General features: G+C 40.3%; 3 protein-coding genes across 13 annotated transcripts in view; 2 read left to right on the forward strand and 1 right to left on the reverse strand.

Annotated features, from left to right (window-relative positions):
• RBKS (ribokinase) overlaps positions 1 to 305 on the reverse strand; it is a 109,105-nt gene extending 108,800 nt beyond the window's left edge. For all 6 annotated transcript variants that reach the window (XR_009599786.1, XR_006059140.2, XM_027966632.3 and 3 more), the window contains exon 1: positions 179 to 305. Coding sequence is in view for 4 of the 6 variants with exons in the window: in XM_027966632.3 (XP_027822433.1) it covers positions 179 to 279 (101 nt within the window). In the remaining 2 variants the exon portion in view is untranslated. The remainder of the gene's footprint in view (positions 1 to 178) is intronic.
• Positions 1 to 26,405, forward strand: part of BABAM2 (BRISC and BRCA1 A complex member 2) — a 416,111-nt gene that overhangs the window by 12,947 nt on the left and 376,759 nt on the right. For 2 of the 6 annotated variants that reach the window (XM_004005781.4, XM_060411986.1), the window contains exons 1-2: positions 678 to 781; positions 4,046 to 4,197. In XM_004005781.4, coding sequence (XP_004005830.1) covers positions 4,070 to 4,197 — 128 coding nt within the window. In that variant the 5' untranslated portion in view covers positions 678 to 781; positions 4,046 to 4,069. Of the gene's footprint in view, positions 1 to 366; positions 534 to 677; positions 1,228 to 1,957; positions 2,084 to 4,045; positions 4,198 to 26,405 lie in introns of those variants that run through there. The other 4 variants (XM_012166941.3, XM_042245926.2, XM_042245927.1 and 1 more) reach the window with 4 other exon arrangements.
• Positions 14,121 to 24,362, forward strand: LOC114113906 (mitochondrial import receptor subunit TOM6 homolog). The gene has a single exon (XM_042245929.2). It carries the CDS (start codon positions 14,130 to 14,132, stop codon positions 14,352 to 14,354), a length of 225 nt encoding a protein of 74 aa, XP_042101863.2. The 5' UTR covers positions 14,121 to 14,129; the 3' UTR covers positions 14,355 to 24,362.

Consider the following 26,405-nt stretch of genomic DNA (forward strand, 5'->3'; position numbering starts at 1 on the left):
TCGTGGGGAATCTTCCCGGTCCAGGGATCGAATCCGGGTCTCCCGCACTGCGGGCAGATTCTTTACAGACTGAGTAGCTCACATCCAAAGTCAACACTCCATCCCCAAAGCCCTAGTTCCAAGGCAGAGAGAAGAGAGCGCTGGAGGCGCAGCCTCTGCGCGCTGGTCCCGAACTAACCTGACCAGGTCGGTCATGCAGGAGCCCACCACCACCACCGCCGCCGCCGCCTCCGCCACCTCCTCCTGCCACTGCCTCCCAGAGTCCCCAGACGCGGCCATTGCTCAAAGTCGGCAGTGTCCAACCTGGAGGCTGCCCTTTAACCTTTGCCCCACCCCGTAACCAGAGACGCCGCTCACACGTTCCCTAACGACGCGGGCCTTCCGGACGCCCGGGTGGGTCGCCCACCTGGATGCCCGAAATAACCCCATGCACCAACTGCCCCCAGTTTTTCCAGAAATTGTCTTCCTGCACAGTCTCTCGTAGTAGAGCCATCCTACGAGTTCCAGACTCCGCGCAGCTCGCCACGCACGAGGTAGGCGCGGAGGTAGGAACTTTCAGGCACTCGGGGGACGCCCTTCCGAGCGCCAGGCCTGGCGCGGCCGGGGACGCGCACGCCGCCCAGCTCCAGGGCCGCCGAGGGGGCGGGGCGGGGCGGGACGTCCGGGGACGCGCACGCATCCGGCCCGCGGTGCGCGCGCAGGTTGGTGCGTCGGTCGGGGGCGCGCTCGGGTAACCTGTACCCCACGTAGTCGCCGGTTACCGATCCGACTTAAGTTCCAGGTACCTGGACTGGGGCTGGTGCGGGGAGGTTGGATCCCGAGTTGCACAGGTGGCTATGAGGACCGTGGTTTTACATATGCCCAGGGCTCTCCTTCTCTTCCTATAGAGAAGGCCCCTGTCCCAAAGATGCCCTACTCATTCCCGTCACGCTAGTCCCCTCAAGAACGAGCCCCCAAGGCCAGAGGCTGACCTGTCTCCACACCTAGCCCGCCCCCTGGTTCCTGATTAAGCTCAAGACTCTTTGCTTTTTCCTGCCTGATTAGGGGATCATACAATTTGGGAGAAGTTGTCCCCTTTTAGAGCGGGGTGGTCATTCTTTGGGTTCGAGCTGATTGTTTTTCCTGAATGCTGCCCCTTGGAGAAATTACTTCCCCTGTGTACTTCCCTCGTGCGCCGTATGACGTCGACGTGACGCAGCAGGACGCCACCCCTTTCCGTTCCATGACGTAAGCTGGGCACGTGTTTCCGTGTTTGTCATCCCATCTTAATTGGGAGAAGGTAGACGATGCTTTAGACGTGTTTGTATTCCCCAGACTGCCCATCGAAGTACCTCATGTGACCCTATCTTGAGGCAGCAGAGCTCTGTAAAAATTGTATTTCTGCATTTCCTTCTGTATATTACACGTCAAAATCAGGAAATAGAAATTTCACAACTAGCTTTCAAGGGAAACGGGCCACAGTAAATTTTTGCCTATCTGGGATCGATTATTGTGCTTTGTTGTGTAAAAAATACTACTGGGAGATCATCCCCCATCTGTGTATCCTGCTCAGAAGCCAAAGAACTATCATTTTTAGCTATTCGGTGACCTCTGATTTTGGAGTCAGGTTTTTCCCCCCCCTCTCTCTCGTCTAGAGAAGTCACAGCAGCTGTGCTTGTAACATTTTAATGCTGCGTGAAATCTTGCACTGTCAAAAGATAGTATTATGGGTGCTCAGGAAACAAAGACAAATTCATTCCTTCAGGTGTCATTCTAAGGTCATGACAGTTGCTGAATTGGATGGGGTGTTGTCACCTTAAGTATAGTTTGGTTTCTGGAGCAGGTTTGTTCCCTCTAGCATTTTACCTAGTGAATCACTTAGGCCAGCTTCAGCAGTAGGCCAACATTAGTCTAATTTGTTTCTAGTTGTCAAGAAACCGTTAGTCTAAATTCATGACTTTTTTGTTTTTTTTACTAGATGTATGCTTTTGAAAAAACAAATTCGCGTTGATGCTTTCCTCTTTGGTGTTTATTTGAGAAGAAGTTAGGTATAGTGGACTTTGAGGGAGATCTGGATTTGGATTCCAATCCTTCTGCTTGCTAGGTTTGTAACTTTAAGTAAGTTACTTAGTCTTGCTCAACATTAGTTTTCTTATCTCTGAAATGGGAACAAAAATATTAAACAGAGGACTAGGTAGTTGTTGGGAAGTAAATGAAATTGCAGCTAGAGATGGGTAATATAGTGCCTGATATTCAGTAGATTTTGAGAATGTATTGGTTCTGTTTCCATTTTTCATAGAAATGAGAGATGAAATAATAATAGGTATTGTGGGAAAATACATGGAAGAATAATTTTGTAGTGTAGGTAAGGTCCTTTTGCTTTTTTCCAAAACGAGTATTTCTGTTTTGCATATGATCTAGATAAGCATCCTTTCAAGAACTGTGACATCAATGAGCAGAAATAAAAGTGGAAATGTTGCAGAAATAGGAAAAAAATAGGCTTCAAAGTGATAATATGGTCTAGTATATTATTCAAAGACAAATTATAAATTATCTATGTCATCTGTAAAATGGGAATTCTAATATATGCCTTACCATCCAGAATTGTGGAGGTCAAGTGCACTAATGTTTATGGAAGCTCTTTATAAGTGATAAAGTGTTATAAAATGTACTTGATTTTTATGACTGATAATACAGTGCATTAGATGTTTATTCTTATTTTGTGATGACATATTGGAATGGTGGTGGGAGGCCATCTGTTAAGTGGTCAGAGGAGGACCTTGTTTTATATTTGCAGAAAAGATGATTTGAATACTAAAGTATAAAGCTTTTTCTACTTCAGAGGTACTTTTGGGTGTCATCAGTATGTAGGGTCACAGTGGGTTTTTTGTTATTATTTGTTTTTATGATTGTTATTTATTTTTTTGCGCTTTATTACTCTGAAATGTATAAAATGGGTACTAGTTTTCAGCATTTCGCAGGGAGCTGTAAATCCTCATAGGGCACAGTATATGAAAACTAGAATGAGCACATCATTTACTTGCAATTGTAACTTGCAGGAAATTAATTTGCTTTTGATGTGGGATTATCCTTTCAGATTGAAGAAGAAAATGATCATTTAAATTGACTTATTCACCTCTGAAAGTGGAGGCTTTCATTTAGAAATCTATTAAGAGGAATTCATGTACTCCCTCCTCCAGCCCATGGGTTTCCAAGTAATTTAGAGATGATTTATTGGTTTTACTTTTGTATTTTCAAGTGTAAGAATTTCTTAGTGCCTTAGAGTCAAAAACTTTTAGATCTATGATAGTTTGTGCTGCTTAACATCTGGATAGGTGTGTGTTTTCATGAGTTAATGGTTATGTAGGTTTTTGCTACATCTCAGATATGCTATTTTCTACCAGATTTTTTGAGGGCATAATACCTTTTCTTCATACCTAAATATTTCTCTAGCTCTTGTCTCCTTATTCATCTTTATTAAAAGATGCTTCTTGATGCTTATGGGCAGGGAAGAGATCACTAAGTAGGTAATTATACAGTGGAGGGGAAATAAAGAGGTGTATCAGTAAATACACCTACAAGTAAATAACTTGTAAGTAATAATTGCAAGTAGATTTTCTTCTTCTGAAATTTTGCAGTTTTATCATTCAAGTTCTTTCTCTTTGTGGGGACACAGAGCGGGGGACTCCTAACCTAGCAGTGTGTGTGTTTTGTGTATCGGGGGAGAGGATTGTCAGTAAAACCTTCTTGAGAAGGAAGGACCTGCCAGTTGTAAGACAGAGTAGGGCAGCTTTTAAGTGGAGTGTGGCAGCATAGAAACTGGCTTTGAAAAAGGGGAGGCAGTTAGATTTCAGGGGTTGCTGCTCCTCTTGCAAAGTCTGTGTCTTGAGTAGGCGAGCAATAGTGAGCTAGGCTCTTTTGGAGGGTCACTGCAAGAGGCTGCCATAAGACAGGAGTTGAGGTATCAAGCAGGAGACCCTTCTGTGTACTGCACCAGTTTCCAGGAAGATTGTTATGTCTAGTTCCTTTGGATATTCTGATCATCATTCTTTCCTTCTTCTTTCAGTGGTGATTTGCAAGGCAAGTTAAAATGTCTCCAGAAGTGGCCTTGAACCGAATTTCTCCAATGCTCTCCCCATTCATATCTAGCGTGGTCCGTAATGGGAAAGTGGGACTGGATGCTACAAACTGTTTGAGGATAACTGACTTGAAATCGGGGTATGTACCAGAACCAATTCATCCATTTCCTCATAACAGACCTTTCTCACCAGGCTTGTAAAAGTTGAACACCACAAAAATTCATCAAGTCATGCCCTTATCATATGTTAAATTGGTTTTGTCCAGTTGTTGACATTTTATGTTTCAGGTTATTTAGTTGTGTTGTGGGCCGTTGCTTCATGATCAGAATGTTGTGTGTGTATGTGTGTGTGTGTGATTAAGGCATATCTCTTTGTTAGCAGTGTGCCATGTGGTTTTTAGCTAGTGTGTTTTTCATCATTAATTTGTTTTCTCGTTTTGTGTTCTGCTATTCAGTATGCACTGTAAGAGTTGGGATTTGAGATTGTGAATCTGACATTATTTGATAGTAGCTCCTAATAGGAAAATTATAATTGCAGCCCCAAATGAGTCATTTTTCACAATGGAGTTGAGACAGTAATATCTCATGCCTAGAAATGTTGCATTAAAAAAACCCAACTTTTTATTTTGGAATAGATTTACTTAAAGAATAGTTACAAAAATGCTACAGAAAATTAATGCTGTTACGTGCTGATAATTGTTCTGTAAGTCTTATTTGAATTTTACCAGTTTTCCTGTTAATGTCCTTTTTCGGTCCAGAATCCAATCCATGATACAGATTGCATTTAGTTGTCACGTCTACCTTATCTTCCAAATCTGTGACAGTTCTTGGCTTTCATTGTCTTCCATGATTTTGAAGCTTTTAAAGATAGCATTGGTTAGTTACTTTGTAAAATATTGCTCAATATGGGTTTGTCTAATGTTTTCCCTTTGTCAGAGTGAGAAATACTCACTCTGATACCTCCCGTCAGTATTACAGAAGGGATGTATGATTTTCAGCACGTCATTAAGATTGTGTGTGTCAGGTTTTGCCACGGTGAAACTGATTTTCCCTTTGTAATTAGTAAGTGCATTGTGCAGTGTGTTTGACATTGTGCAGATGTTCTGTTTCTCATCTTACTTTTGTCCATTAATTTCAACCTCCATTAATGGTTCTTGCCTGCAGTAATTGTTACTGTGGTTCTTGGATAAGAATGATTTTTAATTTCCCTTTTCCTCCTATACTTAGTCATTTAATTCTTCTGTAAAGAAGCATTACCCCTTCCCTGCCAATTATTTATTTGTTTATTTATATCAGTATAAATTTTGAGGCATCTATTTTATTCTTTGAGTCATAATCCTCAATGAACTGTGTTCATTTATTTTTTTGCTCAGTTATTCTAGCCTTTGTCATTGGGAGCTCTGTCAAATTGTCTTTTGAGCATATCTCCATAATTTTTTGAACATTTTCTTACTAGAGATACTACATTCTTGATTTAGCTCTTCTTTTAAAAGCTCTTTTATTTTTACTTTCCACAAATCTTGCTATTTTCTGACTAAGCTGAAGACCTGGATATAAGTAAGATAGAGAAGACTAGGTTAGTTGGACATTTCATTGGAGTGGTACGATGCTTTTTAAGTAATCAGTGGGTAGGGGTTTCTTTTTGAGGTGATGAAAATGTTCTAAAATTAGTGGTAATGGTTACACGACTCTATTATTCTAAAAATGACTGATTTATGCACCTATAAAGGTGAATTTTATGGTTTGTGAATTATCTCTCATTAAAGTTGTCATTAAAAAGACAAACCTGTGTACCCAGGGTTATTTACTGGCTTGAATGGATAGGACATGGAAAAAAGATCTTTCTTCTTTAGTTTGTCGCAAATATTCTTTTCAGAGATGTTGAAGACATGACAGGACTGATGGCAGAGGACTGGGAACTGGTTTATGTCAGATGATATAAACACATAAACCTGAACTTCCTACTCTTTTGTTGGTATCCTGAGAAAACAATTGGATTCATCCAGATAAAGTCCCTTTACTTCTTCTTTGTAGACTCCCTCTTTGGTGCTTCCGAATTCCTGAATGTTTAGTTGAGTGTTTAGGTGCAATAGTGGATCTGATGATTAATTTGAAATGAATCGACTAGACCTGGCCCTGTCTGGACTAACTCTGTAAAAAATACTTGAAAGGGTGTTTAATGACTTGTAGCATTTATGGAGTTTACTTTCTTTAGATTTAGAAAAGGAGTAAAATGATCTCTACCTACATTAACAAACCTGCTACAGATAAAATGATGTGAAAAGCCTTATTAATCTAGACCATTTTATGTAGTACTTAACCGAAAGATTCATGAAAGTTCTTTTGAAACTCATTAACAATTCTTTTCTCAGTGTTTCAACCAAAGTATGAATTCTGACGTTTCTATAGCAAAACAATGGCAGAGTTAGAGAAAATAATTTTTTTTTTTCTGTGTGTTGCTTTTGGCATTTCCCTTTCTTTTAGACCAGCAGGCACCTGGTGGCTTAAACGGTAAAGAATCTACCTGCAATGCAGGAGATCCAGGTTCAATCCTTGTGTCTGGAAGATCCCCTGGAGAAGAAAATGGCTACTCACTCCAGTATTCTTACCTGGAGAATTCCATAGACAGAAGAGGCTGGAAGGCTAGACTCCATGGGGTCACAAAGAGTTGGACATGACTGAGTGACAGACACTTCCATTTTTCAGTCAGTTATGAGAATTGGGATCCATGTTTGGATTTTCTCTTAAATCAAATGTTTAAAATGAGGAGACTTAATTTGTATAGATCACAAGAGCCAGTATTGTTACCATATATAGCTACTTGCCCTTGAAGAGATGAGGTACCAGAGTTTCTGTATTCTAGGTCTGACTCACAGAAGGACTAGATAGGCAAGAATCTATGCAAAGTAAGTTTTTTTTGTTTTTAAATAGCAATTCACTTTTATTTCTCTTGTGGCAACTAAATCTCTCTACCTTATGTAAGATTATGTGTATTTCCAAACTCCATTGCTAGGCTGTCAGTATCAAGGACACGATTCTTGTTTAAAATATTTTTGTGCCTCTGTATAAAAACAAAAAAATTTTTATGCCTTGAGAATCCTGTATGCAGGTCAGGAAGCAACGGTTAGAACTGGACATGGAACAACAGCCTGGTTCCAAATAGGAAAAGGATTACGTCAAGGCTGTATATTGTCACCCTGCTTATTTAACTTCTATGCAGAGTACATCATGAGAAACGCTGGGCTGGAAGAAGCACAAGCTGGAATCAAGATTGCCGGGAGAAATATCAATCACCTCAGATATGCAGATGACACCACCCTTATGGCAGAAAGGGAAGAAGAACTAAAGAGCTTCTTGATGAAAGTGAAAGAGGAGAGTGAAAAATTTGGCTTAAAGCTCAACATTCAGAAAACAAAGATCATGGCATCTGGTCCCATCACTTCATGGGAAATTGATGGGGAAACAGTGGAAACAGTGTCAGACTTGATTTGGGGGGGCTCCAAAATCACTGCAGATGGTGATTGCAGCCATGAAATTAAAAGATGCTTACTCCTTGGAAGGAATGACCAACCTAGATAGCATATTCAAAAGCAGAGACATTACTTTGCCAGCAAAGGTCTGTCAAGTCAAGGCTATGGTTTTTCCAGTGGTCATATATGGATATGAGAGTTGGACTATAAAGAAAGCTGAGTGCCAAAGAATTGATGCTTTTGAAATGTGATGCTGGAGAAGACTCTTACGAGTCCCTTGGACTGCAAGGAGATCCAACCAGTCCATCCTAAAGGAGATCAGTCCTGGGTGTTCACTGGAAGGACTGATGTTGAAGCTGAAACTGCAATACTTTGGCCACCAGATGCGAAGAGCTGACTCATTTGAAAAGACCTCGATGTTGGGAAAGATTGAGGGCAGGAGGAGAAGAGGACAACAGAGGATAAGACGGTTGGATGGCATCACTGACTCAATGGACATGGGTTTGGGTGGACTCCGGGAGTTGGTGACGGAGAGGGAGGCCTGGTGTGCTGTGGTTCATGGGGTCGCAAAGAGTCGGACACGACTGAGTGACTGAACTGAACTGAACTGAATGCCTCTGTAAGTTCTACCATGGTGTTTTTCTAATGTAGTAAGTAAAGGTTGAATGCATGAATGCATTAGCTGTTTTCCCGGAGAAGTTGTGCTATTTGGGGATCAGAGTAGTTTGGACTTGTGGTTCAGAACATGTTTGTTGGTCTGAGAGTTGATCGCTTAAATTCTGTTACACATAATCCTTTTAAATGACATTCCCTGACAAATGAGTTGATTTGAGAGATTACGGTCAAGTGCGTTACAGTACTGGGTTTACTCTTCTAGGTAGAATTTATATTGAGACCTGGAGGGGCTGAATTTTTAATGTTAGGGAATTATTCCATGAGCCTACTGAATGTTTATAGCTCTCTGCCCTATGTTAATTTGATCACAAGCATGTGTTATTTGTAAGATGCCATATTTTGTCTTTTTTTAGTGATTTACTAATCTTGAAGATGTCTAAGTGTTCCACATTCTGGAATGATGCCTGAGAGGAAAGCAGAGGAGGGCTCACTGCAACCTGTGACAGCTGAGCCTTAATATCTTTTTTCAGCACATCACAGTGACTCAATCTTACTGGCACATGGCTGTGTTTGGGGCATCTGCTATGACATCTCATCTACCCACAACTACCTGTTGCATGTTTTGGGTCCATGTTCTGAATTTCATTACTTAGTTAAAAATAGATACTCAGTGTAGTTGATTACTAAATGGAACAGTTTTGAAAGATGATTGCTGTCGGCTTTGAAGACTGATCTCGGATTCGCTGCTTACGTCTCTAGCTGGCAGGCTGAGTCTCTCTCTTTAGTCTCATGTCTAGAAGGGAGTTGCTGCCCCGAGAAAGTGTTAGTCGCTCTGCTGCTGTTGCTGCTAAGGTGCTTCAGTTGTGTCCAACTCTGTGCGACCCCATAGATGGCAGCCCACCAGGCTCCCCTGTCCCTGAGATTCTCCAGGCAAGAACACTGGAGTGGGCTGCCATTTCCTTCTCCAATGCATGAAAGTGAAAGGTGATAGTGAAGTGGCTCAGTCATGTCCGACTCTTAGCGACCCCATGGACTGCAGCCTATCAGGCTCCTCTGCCCATCGGATTTTCCAGGCAAGAGTACTGGGGTGGGTTGCCATTGCCTTCTCCGAGTCGCTCAGTCGTGTCTAACTCTTTGTGACCTCCAGGTTCCTCTGTCCATGGATTTCTCCAGGCAAGAATACTGAAGTGGGTAGCCATTCCCTCCTCCAAGGGATCTTGCCAACCCAGGGATTGAACCCAGTTCTCCCACACTGCAGGCAGATTCTTTACCATCTGAGCCACCAGGGAAGCTTCCCTGAGAGGCAATAGTTTAATTTTGAAGATGGGCAACTTTTAAGAATTTAACTATCTAGCTGTTCACTTGGTCTTTCCATTTACTTGCTTTTTCATACTCTTCTGTGATCTTTTTCCTTTTTCCCTGTGCATAGTTTTATACTTTATTCATTATGTATAAATGTATCTCTAAATAATATGCAGTATTGTTTTATATGTTTAAAAAGTTTATGCAAATATACCATACTGGATGTATTCTTCTGCAACTTGCTTGTTTTGCTTAGTGTTAAATTCATCAGATTTATTGATAATTATATTTAACGGTTCTCATTCTTTCATTGCACTGCTGTATCATATTCCATTGTCTGAATATGCCTCCAATTTTTAAATTCACTCTCATGCTGACTGACTTGTATGTTATTTTAAATTTCTTTTGACAAAGCAAGCCATGATGAACATTGTCCCACCTTTGCTCAAGAAGATATTTTGAGATTATTTTCTGGGGCAAAGGTTTTTGAATTGGGTATGGTTACCCATTTTTGGTTGTAAAATCAGTGGAATGAGTCACCCCATCATTTAAAAACTGAATGAGAAGAGAATGGAACTATCAGAATGTGTCACACTTAATAAGAATAAGCTCCATTTTGTGAATTTTCCTTTGAGTTGTATGCTTGAACTGGGTCATAGTATAAAATGTGTGTGATGATCAAAAAAGTTTGAAAGCTACCCCTTTAGGGTATATTCATAGAAATGGAATTGTCAGCTTTTAGGGTGTATGGTATTTTATTCCATTAGATATTGCCAAATTGTATCAATTTCTTTCTACCAAAAATGAATGAGAGTTCTCATCTTTCTATAGCCTTCACAATACTCTGTGTTGTCAGACTTAATTTTTTGTGAAGCTGATGGATGTGAAGTAGTATCTCATTATGCTTTTAATTTGTATTTCCCTGATTACTAGTGTAGTGAAGAATATTTTCATTGATTTCTTCTTTTGGGAAGACCTTTGCTCATCTTTTGGGCTTCCCTGGTGGCTCAGATGATAAAGAATCCGCCTGCAATGTGGGAGACCTGGATTCAATCCCTGGGTTGGGAAGATTCCCCTGGAGAAGGGAATGGTTACCCACTCCAGTATTCTGACCTGGAGAATTACATGGACAGAAGAGCCTGACAGCCTAGTCCGTGGGGTCACAAAAAGTAAGACATGACTGAGCGACTTTCACTTGCCCATCTTTTAAGTGGATTGTTTCTGTGTATGCGAGTGTGTGTATATATATATATATGTATATATATGTAGAGAGAGAGCTTAAAATGTTGTTTATGTAGATGCATACTAATCTTTCAGCAGTTACATATATTACAATCTCCATTTAGTTTGTGGTTTATGTTCTTAATTTGGTGCTACTGATATCTAGCAGCTTTAATTTAATGAAATCATTCATCAACATTTTCCTTTTTAGATTTGTTCTCGTGTGTGTGTGTGTGTGTGTGTGTATTTGTAAGAGAGAGAAAAGAACCGTTTCAGGAAATTCTGTCCTACTAAAAAGTTATATGTCTTTCTCTCAGAATTTTAAAGTTTTCCTTTTTGGGTCTTTAAATAGGAATTTATTTTTCTATAAAATACATTGTAAGATAGGAGTATAGTTTTTTCCCACCAGTGAATAATTGGTTGTCCCAGCATCATTTATTGAAAACCTCATCCTTTGCTTGTGGCTCTGTAATGCTGTGTCTCTTATTATGTCAAGTTTACATTGCACATGGACCTATTTCTAGGCTTCCTGTCCTGATCAGTCAACCTCCTTGTCCTTGTGCTAGTTTGTGCTATATTAACCATTACAACTTTATAGTGTATGTTGTGATAGCTGGTAGGAAAATTTCTCCTCATCCATCTTGTTCTAAGGGCTTCCCTGTTGGCTCAGAGGATAAAGCGTCTGCCTGCAATGCAGAAGACCCAGGTTTGATCCCTGAGTTGGGAAGATCCCCTGGAGAAGGAAATGGCAACCCACTCCAGTATTCTTGCCTGGAGAATCCCATGGACAGAGGAGCCTGAGCGGGCTACAGTCCATGGGGTCGCAAAGAGTTGGACACGACTGAGTGACTTCACTCACTTGTTCTAATTCTTAAAACTTGTCTTGCTTAACCGTATATCCTAAATACTCTTTTTTATAACCTCATTTATTTTGTTTGTTTTTTGGCCACGCCATGCGGTTTGCAGGATCTTAGTATCCCAATCAGGGATTGAACCCAGGGCCATGACAGTGAAAGTACTGAGTCCTAACCTCTGGAACTCCAAGGAAGTCCTTCATTGAAATGGTTGCATATGTAAAAAACCTGCCTGCGATGTGGAAGACCTGGGTTCAATCCCTGGGTCAGGAAGATCCCCTGGAGAAGAAAACGGCAATCCACTCCAGTATTCTGGTTTGGAGAATTCCATGAACAGAGGAGCCTGACAGGCTACAGTCCACGGGGTCTCAAAGAGTCAGACATAACTGAATGACTTTCACTTTCACTTTTCACTTTCATACTGTTCTTTAAGGATATACCGTAATTCGCTGAACAAAACTCCTTCTTTTTGACTCACTGAGAAAGGAAATGAAAGGAAACTGACCTGGTGAGGGGCTAATTGAGAATTGACCATCAAGAAAGCTCACTCTGAGGAAATGACATTTAAGGTGAATCATGAAAGATGAGAATAATTCAATGTGAAGAGCTGGGGAAGTTGTTGTAAAAAGGGAATATCATGTTCAAAGACACAAGAAAGCTTCCATGTTCAAGGATCTGCAAGGCCACTGTGGTTGGACTATAAGGAGGGAGTGTGAGAGGGAAATAAGGTGAGATTCTAAAGATAGTCAGGGGCTAGATTATGCAGAGTCTGGTGGGCTAAATTTGGGAACTTGGATTTTATTCTGGGTGGAATGAGAAGCTATTGAATTATTTTAAACAGAGTGACATGATCTTATTTATATTAAAAATATTACTGGTTGTTATATGGAAAATGGTTTGTACAGGATAAGGTAGAGTAGTTAGCTGCCCATTACAATAGACCAGGTGAGAGATAATAGAGTCTTGGAATATGGTGGTGCCAGTGGAGATGGAAAGAAGTGAATGTATTTATATAAGTTATTTAGAAAGTAAAATCAAGAGTATATTGAATTTGGGTTTTGAGAGAGTCAGGAATGACTTCTTTCTTAGCTTGAGTGGGTAGGGTAGATAGTCATGTCATCTGCTGACATGGGAAGGTGAGAAGATAGATGGAGGAACTGCTTTAATCTGGATTGATTGTGGTCTAGGTCTGCCAGGCAGCTCTCATTGTATCATGTATCATTCCCTTTACCTCTTTCCTGTGTTGAATCTCATAGCTTACTTTCTTGTTTTACCCTCTAGCTTTGTTGGAGCAAGTACTCCAGTAGCATCCTAAGAAAGAGAGAAGAGGAGGTTCCTTTTTGAGTTCTTGGAAGTCTGGAAATGTCTTCATTCTACTTTAAACTTGGTTGATAATTTGGACAAGTACAAAAATGTAGGTTGCAAGTTATATTCCCTTTGAAATTTGGAAGCCTTGATCAGTAGTCTTGGGGACTCTTAACACATATTGTAATTTTATGGATGGAGTATTCTCTTTTCTGCAGGGATAGTAATTGTAGTTTTTTTTTTTCAGTTGAGGTATAATTGACTAAATGTTTAAAAAACACTTCTTCTTTACCTTGTAGTATCCCCATTTTCTCTTTCATCTTGGTGGCTTTCGTTAAACTGATGATTCTTGGCTGTCCATGTCTATTAAAGAGTGAGGTTCTGAAATGTGAAACTGAAGCTCTTTGTGCGTAGGTGGGCTTGTCAACTATTGAGCCTCACTGCAGTGTTATCAGGTAGTGTGGTGTTGTGGTTTATATTTATCTCCTATATATTTGGTCTTTATCCACAGTTTGAGCCTCATAGCTCCCTAATTCCTTGGAATTTCCTGAATGATAAGAGCAATGGGATAACATTTGGTCTCTTGTCCTCAGTTCCTGAACCTGCTTCAGGGAAGGTGACTATTTGTTCCCACCCAAGGTTGGGAGCTGGCCCCTTAGATCATAGTTTTACAATATTGAGTATTCCTGCTATGTAGTATTGAGTATACCTCTTCAGGAATATGGCCAGTTTCTCTTTTTCACATCTGTTTTTTATCTGTGAATAAAAGTTTGTGTTTTCTTCATTTTGTTCCTGCACATTTACTGTTAACTTATTCCTAGGTTGTGTATTCTTTGTGTGCTATCAGATAGAAATTCTTTGTGGTTTTTTGGCATATATGAAAGCTAGTACAGAAGTTAAAGTAGAATCAGGAAATGTATTGAAAAATTTAATAATTCAGAAATCTATTATCAGAATCCTGAAGAATACTTAGGGAGAATTTGGAGAAAGGAAACACAACTGTGACTGGAAGAGCTGAAGCATGGCTGGGGAGTGGAGCTGGGCGGGCACAAGTCAGAAGTCAGGGTGATGGGACTGGAACCCTCTGAGCCATCTTTAGAGGTGCTGGGTAGCAGCATCATATAGTGGTGAGTATGCAGGTTTTTCAGCTGGTGAGGTCTGAGTTTGAATCCTGACTTTACCACTTAGTAGCTTATGACCTTTGGCAACTTACATACCCTTTCTGTGCTTTTTCTTACACAGGGATGATATTAATAATTATATTCGGTAGTTATGAGAAGCCTTGTGGAGCCCGAAGGTGCTGCTATGGCTTCCAGTGGGGCCGATGTGAACATTTTTGTCTGGGCAAATGAAGCTCCTGAAATGCCAGACTACATGGGAGATTGGCTTGAGGGCATCTGCTGCCTCGACACTGATAGGAATGCTTTTCGGAAGAACTTGATCCTCAGTTTTGGACTTTTTGCTGTGGGAGTATGGCTCACCAGGAGTTTGAGTGACATTGATCTAATGGTACCTCAGCTTGGGGTGTAGCCAAAAAGGCACATAGAACCTCTGTGCTGCACTCGAACCTTCTAAAAACAGAGCCTGCAGTCTGGTCTGTGAGTGTCACAAAAACCTGCCCAGAGGGGCCCCTTTCCTCTTCTGCCTGGTTTGCTTTCTCCGCAGAGTCTACTCAGAACACCATTCTCTGGTCAGCTGTCAGGTTTCAGTGGCAGTGTTGTTTTCTGTAAAGTTCTGTACATGGTTGCTAAGTTTCTGTAGCGGATTATCTTTGCTCCTGTCCTGTGGAATGACCTAATGGTATTTTAACAAATACGTGAAATTAAGACTACTCATAAAGATAAAAAGTAATTATAGAGATATAATGGGATAACTTATGTAAAGCACTTAGAGTAACTTTGGTCATAGTGCTCAATAAATGGTAGCAACTATTATATTGCTATTGTTATGCTACATATGGTATATATATATTTTTTCATAGTTTATATATATATATTTTCATAGTTTATATATTATTTATATTTATTATTTCACTGTATTATTGTTGTTTGGTAGTTGGTAGAGTCACATTGGCATTCCAGAATCAGGGACCCTGTGAAGAGTGAGTGTCCATGTGAGTGGTATAAAGGAGCTGTCTAATAAAACCCAGGTGATTTGAGCAAGCTAAGAACTCACACATGTATAACAGAGATCAGAAATCGTAGAGCAGAAAAGCACAGGAAAGCCAGAGACTTTTGTTTCTAGGGTAACTTTCTATCTTGTTCACTGCTTTTTGGAGATCTATAGAGGGAGGAAAAAGTGTGGCTAACTGAGACCCAGCAGGGGGATATATTGTTCATTTGGAATATTTGATTGTGTTGAAGAATGAATGGGTGTGAAGATACAAACTTTTTCTTTTTTTTTTTAAGCAGATAGAACCTAACAGTTTTAAACAGCTATTAGAGACTGAACATTGCTTGTCCTGAGCAGAGACAGCAACAGTTTTCAACAGAGGGTTAATAAGCCTGCCTGGCAAGGCCTGCTAAAATGGTGTGCAGGCTAGATTAGGGAGCTCTGTTGGAGGGTGGAGAGTGAGTGTGGGCAGTGGGTGGGTGGGGTTGTGGATATTACAGAACTGATCTCTGCCCAGGGTTCAGGGTGCCTATCTAGGTACCGAAGCACCTAGAAACCTAGTGAACAGTGCCTGGTGTTAATGTTTTGAGTGCTGTCACCATGCTCAGGTCATCCTCTAGGAATTAGTCCTGGAGCTTTTTTAACCTTAGAAGCACAGGCTCTTCACCCTCCTCTGCCCTAGCCCCATACTCCTTACTTGTCTTAGATCTTTGTCCTGAGCAGCCTTCTCGTGATTATAATAGTATAATACAGTAATGTAAATGATGAAACAGTTAATGGGTCTTTTTAATGTTTCAAAGGGCTGTCATTTATTTTATATTTTGTACTTAGGATTTTTTGGGGAAAAGTCAGAGTGGTGATATTGTCTTTGACCCAGTGAACTCTGCCATCACTAGCCTTGGGAACTTCTGCTAGGATTCCACAGTCTTCCCACAGAGTCTGGGGTGGTGAGCGCTAAGATAAGTCTGAGTCTGGAGTTTTAGATGATTGTCAGTCCTGGGCTTTTCGTGCCTTATAGTGACTTCATTTCAGGGTGGCTTCTTTTGGGGAAGGGGAATAAGTAGAGGGAAGTAGCCAATTTAATGTGCAAAGGAAAGAACAGAAGATTCATTTAGTCAGTTCCTGGCTTTACTTTGCATTGTTCAAGGGAACAAAAAAATCACTCCTACCCTTATTTTTGTTCTCTCTGTTATGTGCAATTTTAAGGTAGTATTTTTTGACTGGTTTTTGTTTAATTAAAATGAAAAATTTGTAAATTGCTTGATTAAAGTGAGGCTCTTTCAATACATGCTAACAGGCATATCAGTTTGTTTCAGAGCTCCAATTAAGTGTTCCTGTGCCATCACTTACATGTTAAAGGACCCCTTATGTCCAAGTAACACAGCTCCCTTTTTAAGCTTCCATGTTGTTTGAATTATCTTGCTTTTTGATGCCATGGTCTTGAGAAATAATTTTGTAATTTTCCTTTCCAGGGCCACATTTCCTGAGTCATTTAGTTATCTTTCTAATGGCATGTTATGAAAGTTGTTTTTCCCATTGACCTTGCTTCTCTTGACTTTTTGAAAAACGTATCCCTTTTGTTTTCTGAAAAGGTTTTTCTATCTCAACCTTTGCTCTTGCCAACTTATTGATAAGAGATCTTGAATCAAGTAGAAGTTTTGGGAAGCATTTTGATGTTCTACTATTAAGTAGATATACTGCCCTCAGAAAAATTGCTTGTTTCATCTATAGACACGTTTGTAGCCTGCTAACACTTCTTCAGTTAAAAAGGATTATTTAAAAATTTTTGTGTTTCAGTAAAGTATGAACATGTAGGTTTAATTTGGGACTTAGCACACACTTTGTTTTCAATGTGGTGAAATATACGTAACATACATTTACCATTTTCATCATTTTTAAGTGTACAGTTCAGTGTCATTACATACTTCCACATTAAACAAGAGCTCCCCATTCCTCCCTTCCCTCAGCCTTGGCAGTCACCATTTTATTTTTTGTCTTTGAATCTTACCACTTCAGGTACCTCATGTAAGTGAACTCAGGAAGAATCTGTCTTTTTGTATCTGGCTTATTTCACTTAACATAATATCTTCCAGTTTTATCCATAGCATGTATCAAATTTTTCTTTTTCTTTTTTTTGACTGCACCTTGATGATTGTAGTTTTTATAGGATCTTAGTTCCCTGGTTAGGGATAGAACCTGGGCCCTTAGCATAGTGCAGAGTCCTTACCAGGGAATTCCCAAGATTTTCTTCATTTTTAAGGCTGAATAATATTTCATTGCATGTATAGCCACATTTTGTTTATCCACTCTTTCATAGGTGGACATTTAGGTTGCTTCTACCTTTTGGCTATCGTGAGTAATGCTGCTATAAACATGGGAGTACAAACATCTGTTTGAGTCCCTATATTCAGTTTGGAAATATACCCAGAAGTGGACATTCTGGATCATATGATAATTTTATGTTATCACCATACTGTTTTCCATAGTGTGCTTTGTGTTCAGTCACTCAGTCGTGTCTGACTCTCTGCGGCCCCGTGGACTGTGACCTTCCAGGCCAGAATAGTGGAGTGGGGCACTATTTCCTCCTCCAGAGGGCCTTCCGCCCAGGGATCCCACTGGCCTCTCTCGTGTCTACTGCTGGCAGCGAATTCTTTACTGCTAGCGCCGCCTGACTGTTTGCACAGTGGCTGTGCTTCTGCATTGCCCTTGCAGTGCACAGGGTTCCAGTTTTTCCACACCCTCACCAACACTTTTTGTTTTTTTTTTTAAAAAAGTTTTAAAAATAATATCCAAATGTATATGAAGTGGTATCTTATTATGGTTTTGATATGCATTTCTCCAGTGATGTTGAGTATCTTTTCATATGCTTCTTGGCTATTTTATATATCTTCTTTGGAGACATGTCTGCTCAAGTCCTTTGCCTATTTACATTTTTTCATTGATGTTGTCTAGGAGTTTTTTATGTATTTTAGATATCAAATTCCTTATCAGATATTTGATTTGTGAATACCTTTTCCCACTCCCAAACTACTGCACAATTGCACTCATCTCACATGCTAGTAAAGTAATGCTCACAATTCTCCAAGCCAGGCTTCAGCAATACGTGAACCTTGAACTTCCTCATGTTCAAGCTGGGTTTAGAAAAGGCAGAGGAGCCAGAGATCGAATTGCCAACATCTGCTGGATCATGGAAAAAGCAAGAGAGTTCCAGAAAAACATCTATTTCTGCTTTATTGGCTATGCCAAAGTCTTTGACTGTGTGGATCACAAGAAACTGTGGAAAATTCTGAAAGAGATGGGAATACAGACCACCTGACCTGCCTCTTGAGAAATTTATATGCAGGTCAGGAAGCAACAGTTAGAACTGGATATGGAACAACAGACTAGTTCCAAATAGGAAAAGGAGTACGTCAAGGCTGTATATTGTCACCCTGCTTATTTAACTTCTATGCAGAGTACATCATGAGAAACGCTGGGCTGGAAGAAGCACAAGCTGGAATCAAGATTGCCGGGAGAAATATCAATAACCTCAGATATGCAGATGACACCACCCTTATGGCAGAAAGTGAAGAGGAACTTAAAAAGCCTCTTCTTGATGAAAGTGAAAGAGGAGAGTGAAAAAGTTGGCTTAAAGCTCAACATTCAGAAAACGAAGATCATGGCATCCGGTCCCATCACTTCATGGGAAATAGATGGGGAAACAGTGGAAACAGTGTCAGACTTTATTTTTCTGGGCTCCAAAATCACTGCAGATGGTGACTGCAGCCATGAAATTAAAAGACGCTTACTCCTTGGAAGGAAAGTTATGACCAACCTAGAAAGCATATTAAAAGCAGAGACATTACTTTGCCGTCTAAGGTCCGTCTAGTCAAGGCTATGATTTTTCCAGTCGTCATGTATGGATGTGAGAGTTGGACTGTGAAGAAAGCTGAGCGCCGAAGAATTGATGCTTTTGAACTGTGGTGTTGGAGAACTCTTGAGAGTCCGTTGGACTGCAAGGAGATCCAACCGGTCCATTCTGAAGGAGATCAGCCCTGGGATTTCTTTGGAAGGAATGACGCTAAAGCTGAAACTCCAATACTTTGGCCACCTCATGCGAGAGTTGACTCATTGGAGAAGACTCTGATGCTGGGAGGGATTGGGGGCAGGAGGAGAAGGGGACGACAGAGGATGAGATGGCGGGATGGCATCACTGACTCGATGGAAGCGAGTCTGAGTGAACTCTGGGAGTTGGTGATGGACAAGGAGGCCTGGTGTGCTGCAGTTCATGGGGTCGCAAAGAGTCAGACACAACTGAGTGACTGAACTGAACTGAACTGAAGTCTTCGGTGAACATAGAATGTCCTTCCGTTTATCTATGCCTTTAATCTCATTCAGAAATGTTTTTTAGGTTTGAGTCTTCAAGTCTTTTGCACCTTGGTTAAGTTTATTCCTAAGTATTTTATTCTTTTTGATACTATTGTCAATAGGATTGTTTTTGTAATTTCCTTTCCAGATTATTTATTGTTAATATATGGAACTGTAACTGAATTTTGTGTGTTAATTATGTATCCTGCAACTTTGATGAATTTATTCATTAGTTCTAACAGCTTTTTTTCTGGTGGAATCTTTAGGGTTTTCTAAATGTATGACCTTGTCATGTGCAAACAGGTAGTTTGCTTCTTTTTAAGGATGGATCCTTCTTATTTCTCTTTCTCGCCTAACTGCTCTAGTTAGGACTTTCAGCCAGAATAATAGCAAGGGGAACACCCTCATAGTTTTACAAACAGTTGAGGTTCTTAAAACTCAAAGAGGCTTTTTTTACCTTTTCAGTCTGTGCAAGCACATATATTTGTGTCCACACTGTATTTTTAGCTTTATGGTGTAAATAAATGTGTCTGAGTACATACTGTTCTGTGTAGGACTGAGGGATACAGTCAGGAAAAATAGAGGGGATGATCGTGTTGACAATTTGGGTTGTATACCAGTGGCTTTTAGTGGACTTCTGTCTATAAAATAGTCACAACAACGTTAGCAGTAATAGTAGCAACAAAAGTAGCAATAATAGTAGCAATAATCTTGGCTAGGCAAATTAGGTATATAACCTCCTGCAACATCACGTCACTGCATAAGGTATAGATATTAGCATCCTCTTGTTACAGGTGAGGAAGCAGTCCTGAGAGGTCAAGGTAAGGGTTTCAAGCTGTTACATGGCAGAACCAGGATTTGAAACTAAGTCTCTGATTTCACAGCCCTTTTGTTTTCCCCTGAATTTGTTGTTTTTGTTTGATTTTAATTCTGCCACCATATCTTAAGTATAGACCTTGATTCATTGTGGTACCAAGAAAGTACCAGGTAATAAATGAAGGTACTGCATATATTTTCTTTGGTTGGTTAACATGAACTCCGAGATGATGTCACTTGTCTAGCCTTCTCCTTTCTTAGCTCTGTTTGTCTGTGCTTGCTTCTCTTTAAAGGCTGGAGAGGGCTTTGCTGAAATTGAGTCAGGCCTTTGGGTGAGCGCTTCTTTAGAGGGAGTGGAGAGCCTGTTATCAATACACCTGCTTCTACCTAGAATAGAAGCCTTTTAATTGAGAATTAGTGACCTAGAAAATTCTATTCCTTGTTATGATTAATGTATTAGTGTAGACCAGGCTGGCATTGGTTAACTCAAGCAACTTTATATTGAGCATGTGCATGCTAAGTCCCTTGAGCTGTGTCTGACTCTCTGTGATGCTATGGATGATAGCCCGCCAGGCTTCTCTGTCCATGGAATTTCTCAGGCAAGAATACTGGAATGGATTGCCATTTCCTTCTCCAGGGGATCTCTCCCCAACCCAGGAATTGAACCCTTGTCTCTTGTGTCTCCTGACGAGACGAGTCTTTGCCACTAAGGCGAGTCTTTGCCACTAGCGCCACCTAAGAAGCCCCAAAGTGTTAGTCTCAGTTATGTCCGACTCTGCCACTTCATAGACTATAGTCCACTAGGCTCTTCTGTCCATGGGATTCTCCAGGCAAGAATACTGGAGTGGGTAGCCATTCCCTTCTCCAGGGGATCTTCCTTACCCAGGGATCAAACCTGGGGGTCTGGCATTACAGGCAGATTCTTTACCATCTCAGCCACCAGGGAAGCCCTCTTACATTGAGCAGTAAGGGCAGTAATATGATAACAGCTGTTATCATTAATAATGCTATCATTATAAGTACTTTGAAAGATATCACATTTGATCTTTATAATAATCTCTTAGGGCAAATAAGGTAACTGAGATTCAAGTAAGTTAAGTGACTTCTTCAGGGTCATCCAGCTAGATGATACCAACAAAAGCAGGTCTCACCTCTTTTTCTCCATTGCAGGATCTGCCTTTTTGCTAATTTCATGTATATATATATATATATATACACATACACACTCACACACACACATACTTGAAATAAGTATACATACACACATGTATTTGTTGCCTCAGAGAAGGCAGGCTTCTCATCTGGCATCACAGCTGTGTCCTCAGTGCCTAGAATAGGACCCAGCCCAGTAGAGGAGCATTAAGTATAAAGCTGGGAATCTGAGAGTAGATTTCATGGTTCCAGGTTCAGAGCCATATCACAGTTGTCTCCTGGGGTAAACAAAGTAAGTCATTAGGACCTTGAGGTTCTAATGATCCATGAGGGCATCATGAATCAAAAAAGTGGCTAGTTGTTGCTACTGCTCGTTTCCCCTGGACATTAAAGTTTTAAGCTCATTGATTTAAAAAAACTTTTATTGAAGTATAGAATACATTCAGAAGACTACACTTAATCAAATGTGAATATAACTGTGAATTTTCACAAACTGAACACATTTGTGTAATCAGCACCCCCCAAAATGGAACATTACCAGCTTCCGATACATCCTCCTGGTGCTCTTCCTTCCCCATCACACACAAAACTACTGTCCTGCCCTCTAAAAGCATAGATTAGTTTTGCTTTAAAAAAAAAAAAATTTGGTACAAGTAGGATTTATATTCCACAAGACACCGTTTTGTGTCTGGTTTCTTTTGTTCAACGTTATGTTTGTAAGATTCTGCATTGTGGTGGATATATGATTCTCCTGGCTGAGCAAGGAGTATTCCATTATTTGAACACACCGGTTTATCTCTTTGGCTGTTGGAGGATATTTGGGTAGCTCCTGGCTTCTGTCTTTTTAAAGAAAATTATTTAATTTCTGGGTCTGCTGGGTCTCCCTTGCGACATGGGCTTTTCTCTAGTTACGGTGACCGGTGGTGCTCTCCAGTTGCTGGGTGTGGGCTTCTCTTTGCAGTGGCCTCTCGTTGTGGTGCACAGGCTCTGGCGCTAGTGGGCTCCAGTAGTTGTGGCTCCCAGTCTCCAGAACACAGGTTCAGCAGTTGCGGTGCTCAGGCTTAGTTGCTCCGCCGCGGATCTTCCCAAACTAGGAATCGAACCTGTGTCTCCTGCATTGGCAGGTGGATTCTTTACCACCGTGCCACCAGGGAAGCTCCTAGTTTTTGTCTTTTGTGAATAGTGCTGATGTAGACATTCTGGTACATGTCTTTTGGTGAATGTATATAAACATGTTTGAATCCTCCAGATTTTAAATTAAGAACTGTTAATTAAGTAGAATAGATATTTAAAAATGATTTCCATTTCATATTGTATCTAAATAAGGGAGGAGGTTATGGAGGGAAAAAGGAAGGGCTGGAAAGGAGGCAGAAGGACAATATGGGGAGATAAAATTGGGAGAGGGAAAGATCAGAAAGAAGAAAGGGTGAAGAAAACCAGAGGCCAATATTTAGACATTGAGAGGGGCTCCTATGTAAAGGGAGCTACTGAAACAGACCCCTGACCCAACCTTGAGTATGGACTTCAAGGTTACTTTACTTCTTTTTTATTTTTTAAAATTATTTTTATTTGTAGGATGATTGGTTTATAATATTGTATTGGTTTCCCATACATCAGCATGAATCAGCCATAGGTATACATATGACCCCTCCCTCTTGAAATGCATCTCTTTTTAGTCTCATCAGCTCTTCTCAGAGGCTCTTTGATTTCTAGTCTACCCATTTCCCTCCATCTACATTGTCAGCATCAACTCTTATCTAACTAGTCTCTTCATAAGTGCTCTAGGTCTTCTCTGTAATTCTAATTAATTTAAGTTAAAAATAAAAAATAGATCCTGTGACTCATTCAGAATTATTGAACAGCTTCCCTTTGCTCTTAGAATAAAATCTCCAAATGCTCATTGATTTTCCATGTGGTTGGGCTCCTCTCCCCTGTTCTGCCTGATTTTGTGTTGCTTTCCTCCTTGTTCCCTTCCCTGAGCTTCACTGACCTCTCTGTTCCCAGAAGGCCCCAGACCCTTTTCCAGGTGGGGCTTTTGCTCACCTTCTTCCTTTTTCTGGTTCATTCTTTCCCATTACCAATTGTCTGATTTTTGTAATGCTTCAGATTTATCTTGAGTGCAGCTGTTTTTAGTTTCAGAGGAGTCCCCCAGCCCCTATCTGAATTAGATCTCCTGGCTGTGTTTTTCTGTAACATGTTATTTTAGCACTTACTGCCATTTGAAATTGTGTGCACAGCTGATTATTTAATGCTGTGTCTTGCCAGACTTTTAGCTCTCTGAGGGCAGGCACCATGCCTGTTTTGTTCAAACCTTAAAACCCTGCAGATGGCACAAAGTAGGCACTTGGTAAGTACTTGTTGAAACTCTAAGAAACTGTGCTGTGAGTGGAGTAATCTCAGTGGCTCACCTCTGGGAAGTATTGCCTGTACTGCCAAAGTGCCACTAAAGGAATGTTGATCAGGACTGAATGCCAAGTAGGTTAAGTGTCAGTCTACAGCGTAACGGGTACTATACGACTGTGTTATACCTGCGTGCGTGTGTAAACAGGTACTGTATGACTGTGTATACCTGCATGCATCCAAAGTTGCTCAGTTGTGTCCGACTCTATGCGAACCTATGGACTGTAGTCCACCAGGCTCCTCTGTCCATGCAATGCTCCAGGCAACAGTGTACTGGCATGGGTTGCCATGCGCTCTCCAGGGGATCTTCCTGACCCAGGCATTGAACCTGGGTCTCCTGCATTGCAGGTGGATTCTTTACTGCTGAGCCTTCAGGGAAGCCCATATGTATACCCCTGAATTTCTAAGTGTACACAGGAAGGTTTGGAAGGATATTAAACAAACTTTTTTCAGTGTTTAACTTAGGAAAGGGGAGGAGTGTGAGCAGTGAAGGGATTCCTGGTACTTTCATTTCCATATTATGGTAGTTTTTTTTGTAGTAAAAGATTTTTGCTTGTGTTTATTTTAAAAAAAGGTAGGTTTAAAAAAAAAATAAAAAAAGGTAGGTTTGGCTTAAGAACAGTTTCTGCTATAGGAGCCCAGTGGGATGAGACAGTAGCAGGAGATATTTGTCTTAGTATTAGGAGAAAAGACAGACATTGGGATAGAAGATAGAAGAAATGGAACTTGAGGAAGAATGAAATTCTATAAAAAGCGTATTTTTCACTTTTTGCTTTTCCCGTGTAGGTTTATCATCAGGATTCATTGTGTGAGTATATATTTTATATTGTAATAATGACGGAACTTTCAGTAGTATTCCTGGAAAGAATATAAAATTTGTTTTATTGTGAATTGAACAGTGGATTCAGAGCTCTAAATAGACAATATCTTTCTGTATATCTGCCTGTCTTTTACCATAAAGAAATGGGTGATAAATGTATTTAGCATTTGTGAATAGTATAAAGCTCTCTTTTCATTGGCTTTCTTTGTCTTCAGTAAATCCATGAGGAATGTTTTTATAATCATCCCTTAAAATTTATGTGTATATATTTTTGAAAACATGTGAGGACATAAGTCTCAGAGAGGTTAAGCAACTCATTCAGGGTTACTTAGCTGATAAGTGGTGGAGGATAGGACTGGATCCCAGGTCGTCTTTATCAGATGTTATTTATTTTTCAGGAAAGCATTGGCCAGAAAAAGATAAAAATCACTTATTAATACAGTATGCTGTGGAATGGGTGTTTTGGCCATCTACATTAGTGAAACATCTTTATATATGACACTAACAAAACCCATTTACTGGATAGATTTTAGAAATTGTTAGACAGTTGAGACTAAAACTTAAACATCAGAAAGAAGTCAGTTCAGTTCAGTTCAGTTCAGTCGCTCTAGTAGTTGAAGTTATTCAGAAAAAGCTGTCTGAAATAACATTTTCTAGGCAATAAGTTACTACAAATGAGCTAGCTCTCAGCATTTTAGATAATTTGACAAGAGTTTGTAGATCTCTACAAATCAAAAAGACTATGGGGGGAGAATACAATTTTATAGTTGAAACTGGAGCAGAAGTTAAAAACATGTAGTTTTTTTTATTAAGACTGTCACTGATTCATTCTTTGACCTAAATCTCAGACTCCTTCATAGTTCCCCCCCCTTTTTTTTTTTTTTTTGCTTTTTTCCGTTATTAGGTTATCGAACAGTTGGAAGCTTAAATGATATTGCAAATCTTAACTAAAAGTATGTAATTATTGGCATTCTGGAATAATTTCTTATAGTACAGCCTTGTATATTTATTCAACTTTTCCTCAGTAGTATTGATCACATTTTTGTGTAATAAAAATATCTTTGGGAATTGTTTGTTATTGGCAGGTTTTTATAACTACAGTAGTTCCCCGCCTCTCCTCACTTTATCCGCGTGAGATATGTTCCAGAAGCCCCCAATGATGCCTGAAACTACAGATAGTACTGAACTCTACATATATGGTTTTCTTTCTCTACACACATATTTATGATAAAGTTTAATTTATAAATTAGTCACAATAAGAGGTTAACAACAATAATAAAATAGACCAGTTATAACAATGGGGCTTCCTGGGTAGCTGAAACCATAAACAATCTGCCTGCAATGCAGGAGACCTGGGTTGAATCCCTGCATATGGACTATCCCCTGGAGAAGGGCATGGCAACCCACTCCAGTGTTTTTGCCTGGAGAATTCCATGGACAGAGGAGCCTGGTGGGCTACAGTCCATGGACTCGCAGAGTCAGACACGATTGAGCAACTAACAAACACACAAAATTATAAAATATACTGTAAAAAGTTGATGCTTTTGAACTGTGGTGTTGGAGAAGACTCTTGAGAGTCCCTTGGACTGCAAAGAGATCCAACCTGTCTATCCTAAAGGAAATCATTCCTGAATATTCATTCGAAGGACTGATGCTGAAGCTGAAGATCCCAATACTTTGGCCACCTGATGTGAAGAACTGACTCATTTGAAAAGATGCTGATACTGGGAAAGATTGAAGGTGGGAGGAGAAGGGGACAACAGAGGATGAGATGGTTGGATGGCATCACTGACTCAATGGACAAGAGTTTGAGTAAACTCTGGGAGTTGGTGATGGACAGGAAGGCCTGGCATACAGTCCATGGGGTCGCAAAGAGTCGGACATGACTGAGCAACTGAACTGAACTGAAAATTAAGTGACTGCAGTGTCTCTCT

The sequence above is a fragment of the Ovis aries genome, chromosome 3 (genome assembly GCF_016772045.2).
Source record: "Ovis aries strain OAR_USU_Benz2616 breed Rambouillet chromosome 3, ARS-UI_Ramb_v3.0, whole genome shotgun sequence".
NCBI lineage: Eukaryota > Metazoa > Chordata > Mammalia > Artiodactyla > Bovidae > Ovis > Ovis aries.

Coding starts and splice junctions, on each gene's coding strand:
- LOC114113906 (XM_042245929.2), top strand. CDS start 14,130: ATGGCTTCCAGTGGGGCCGATGTGAACATTTTTGTCTGGGCAAATGAA.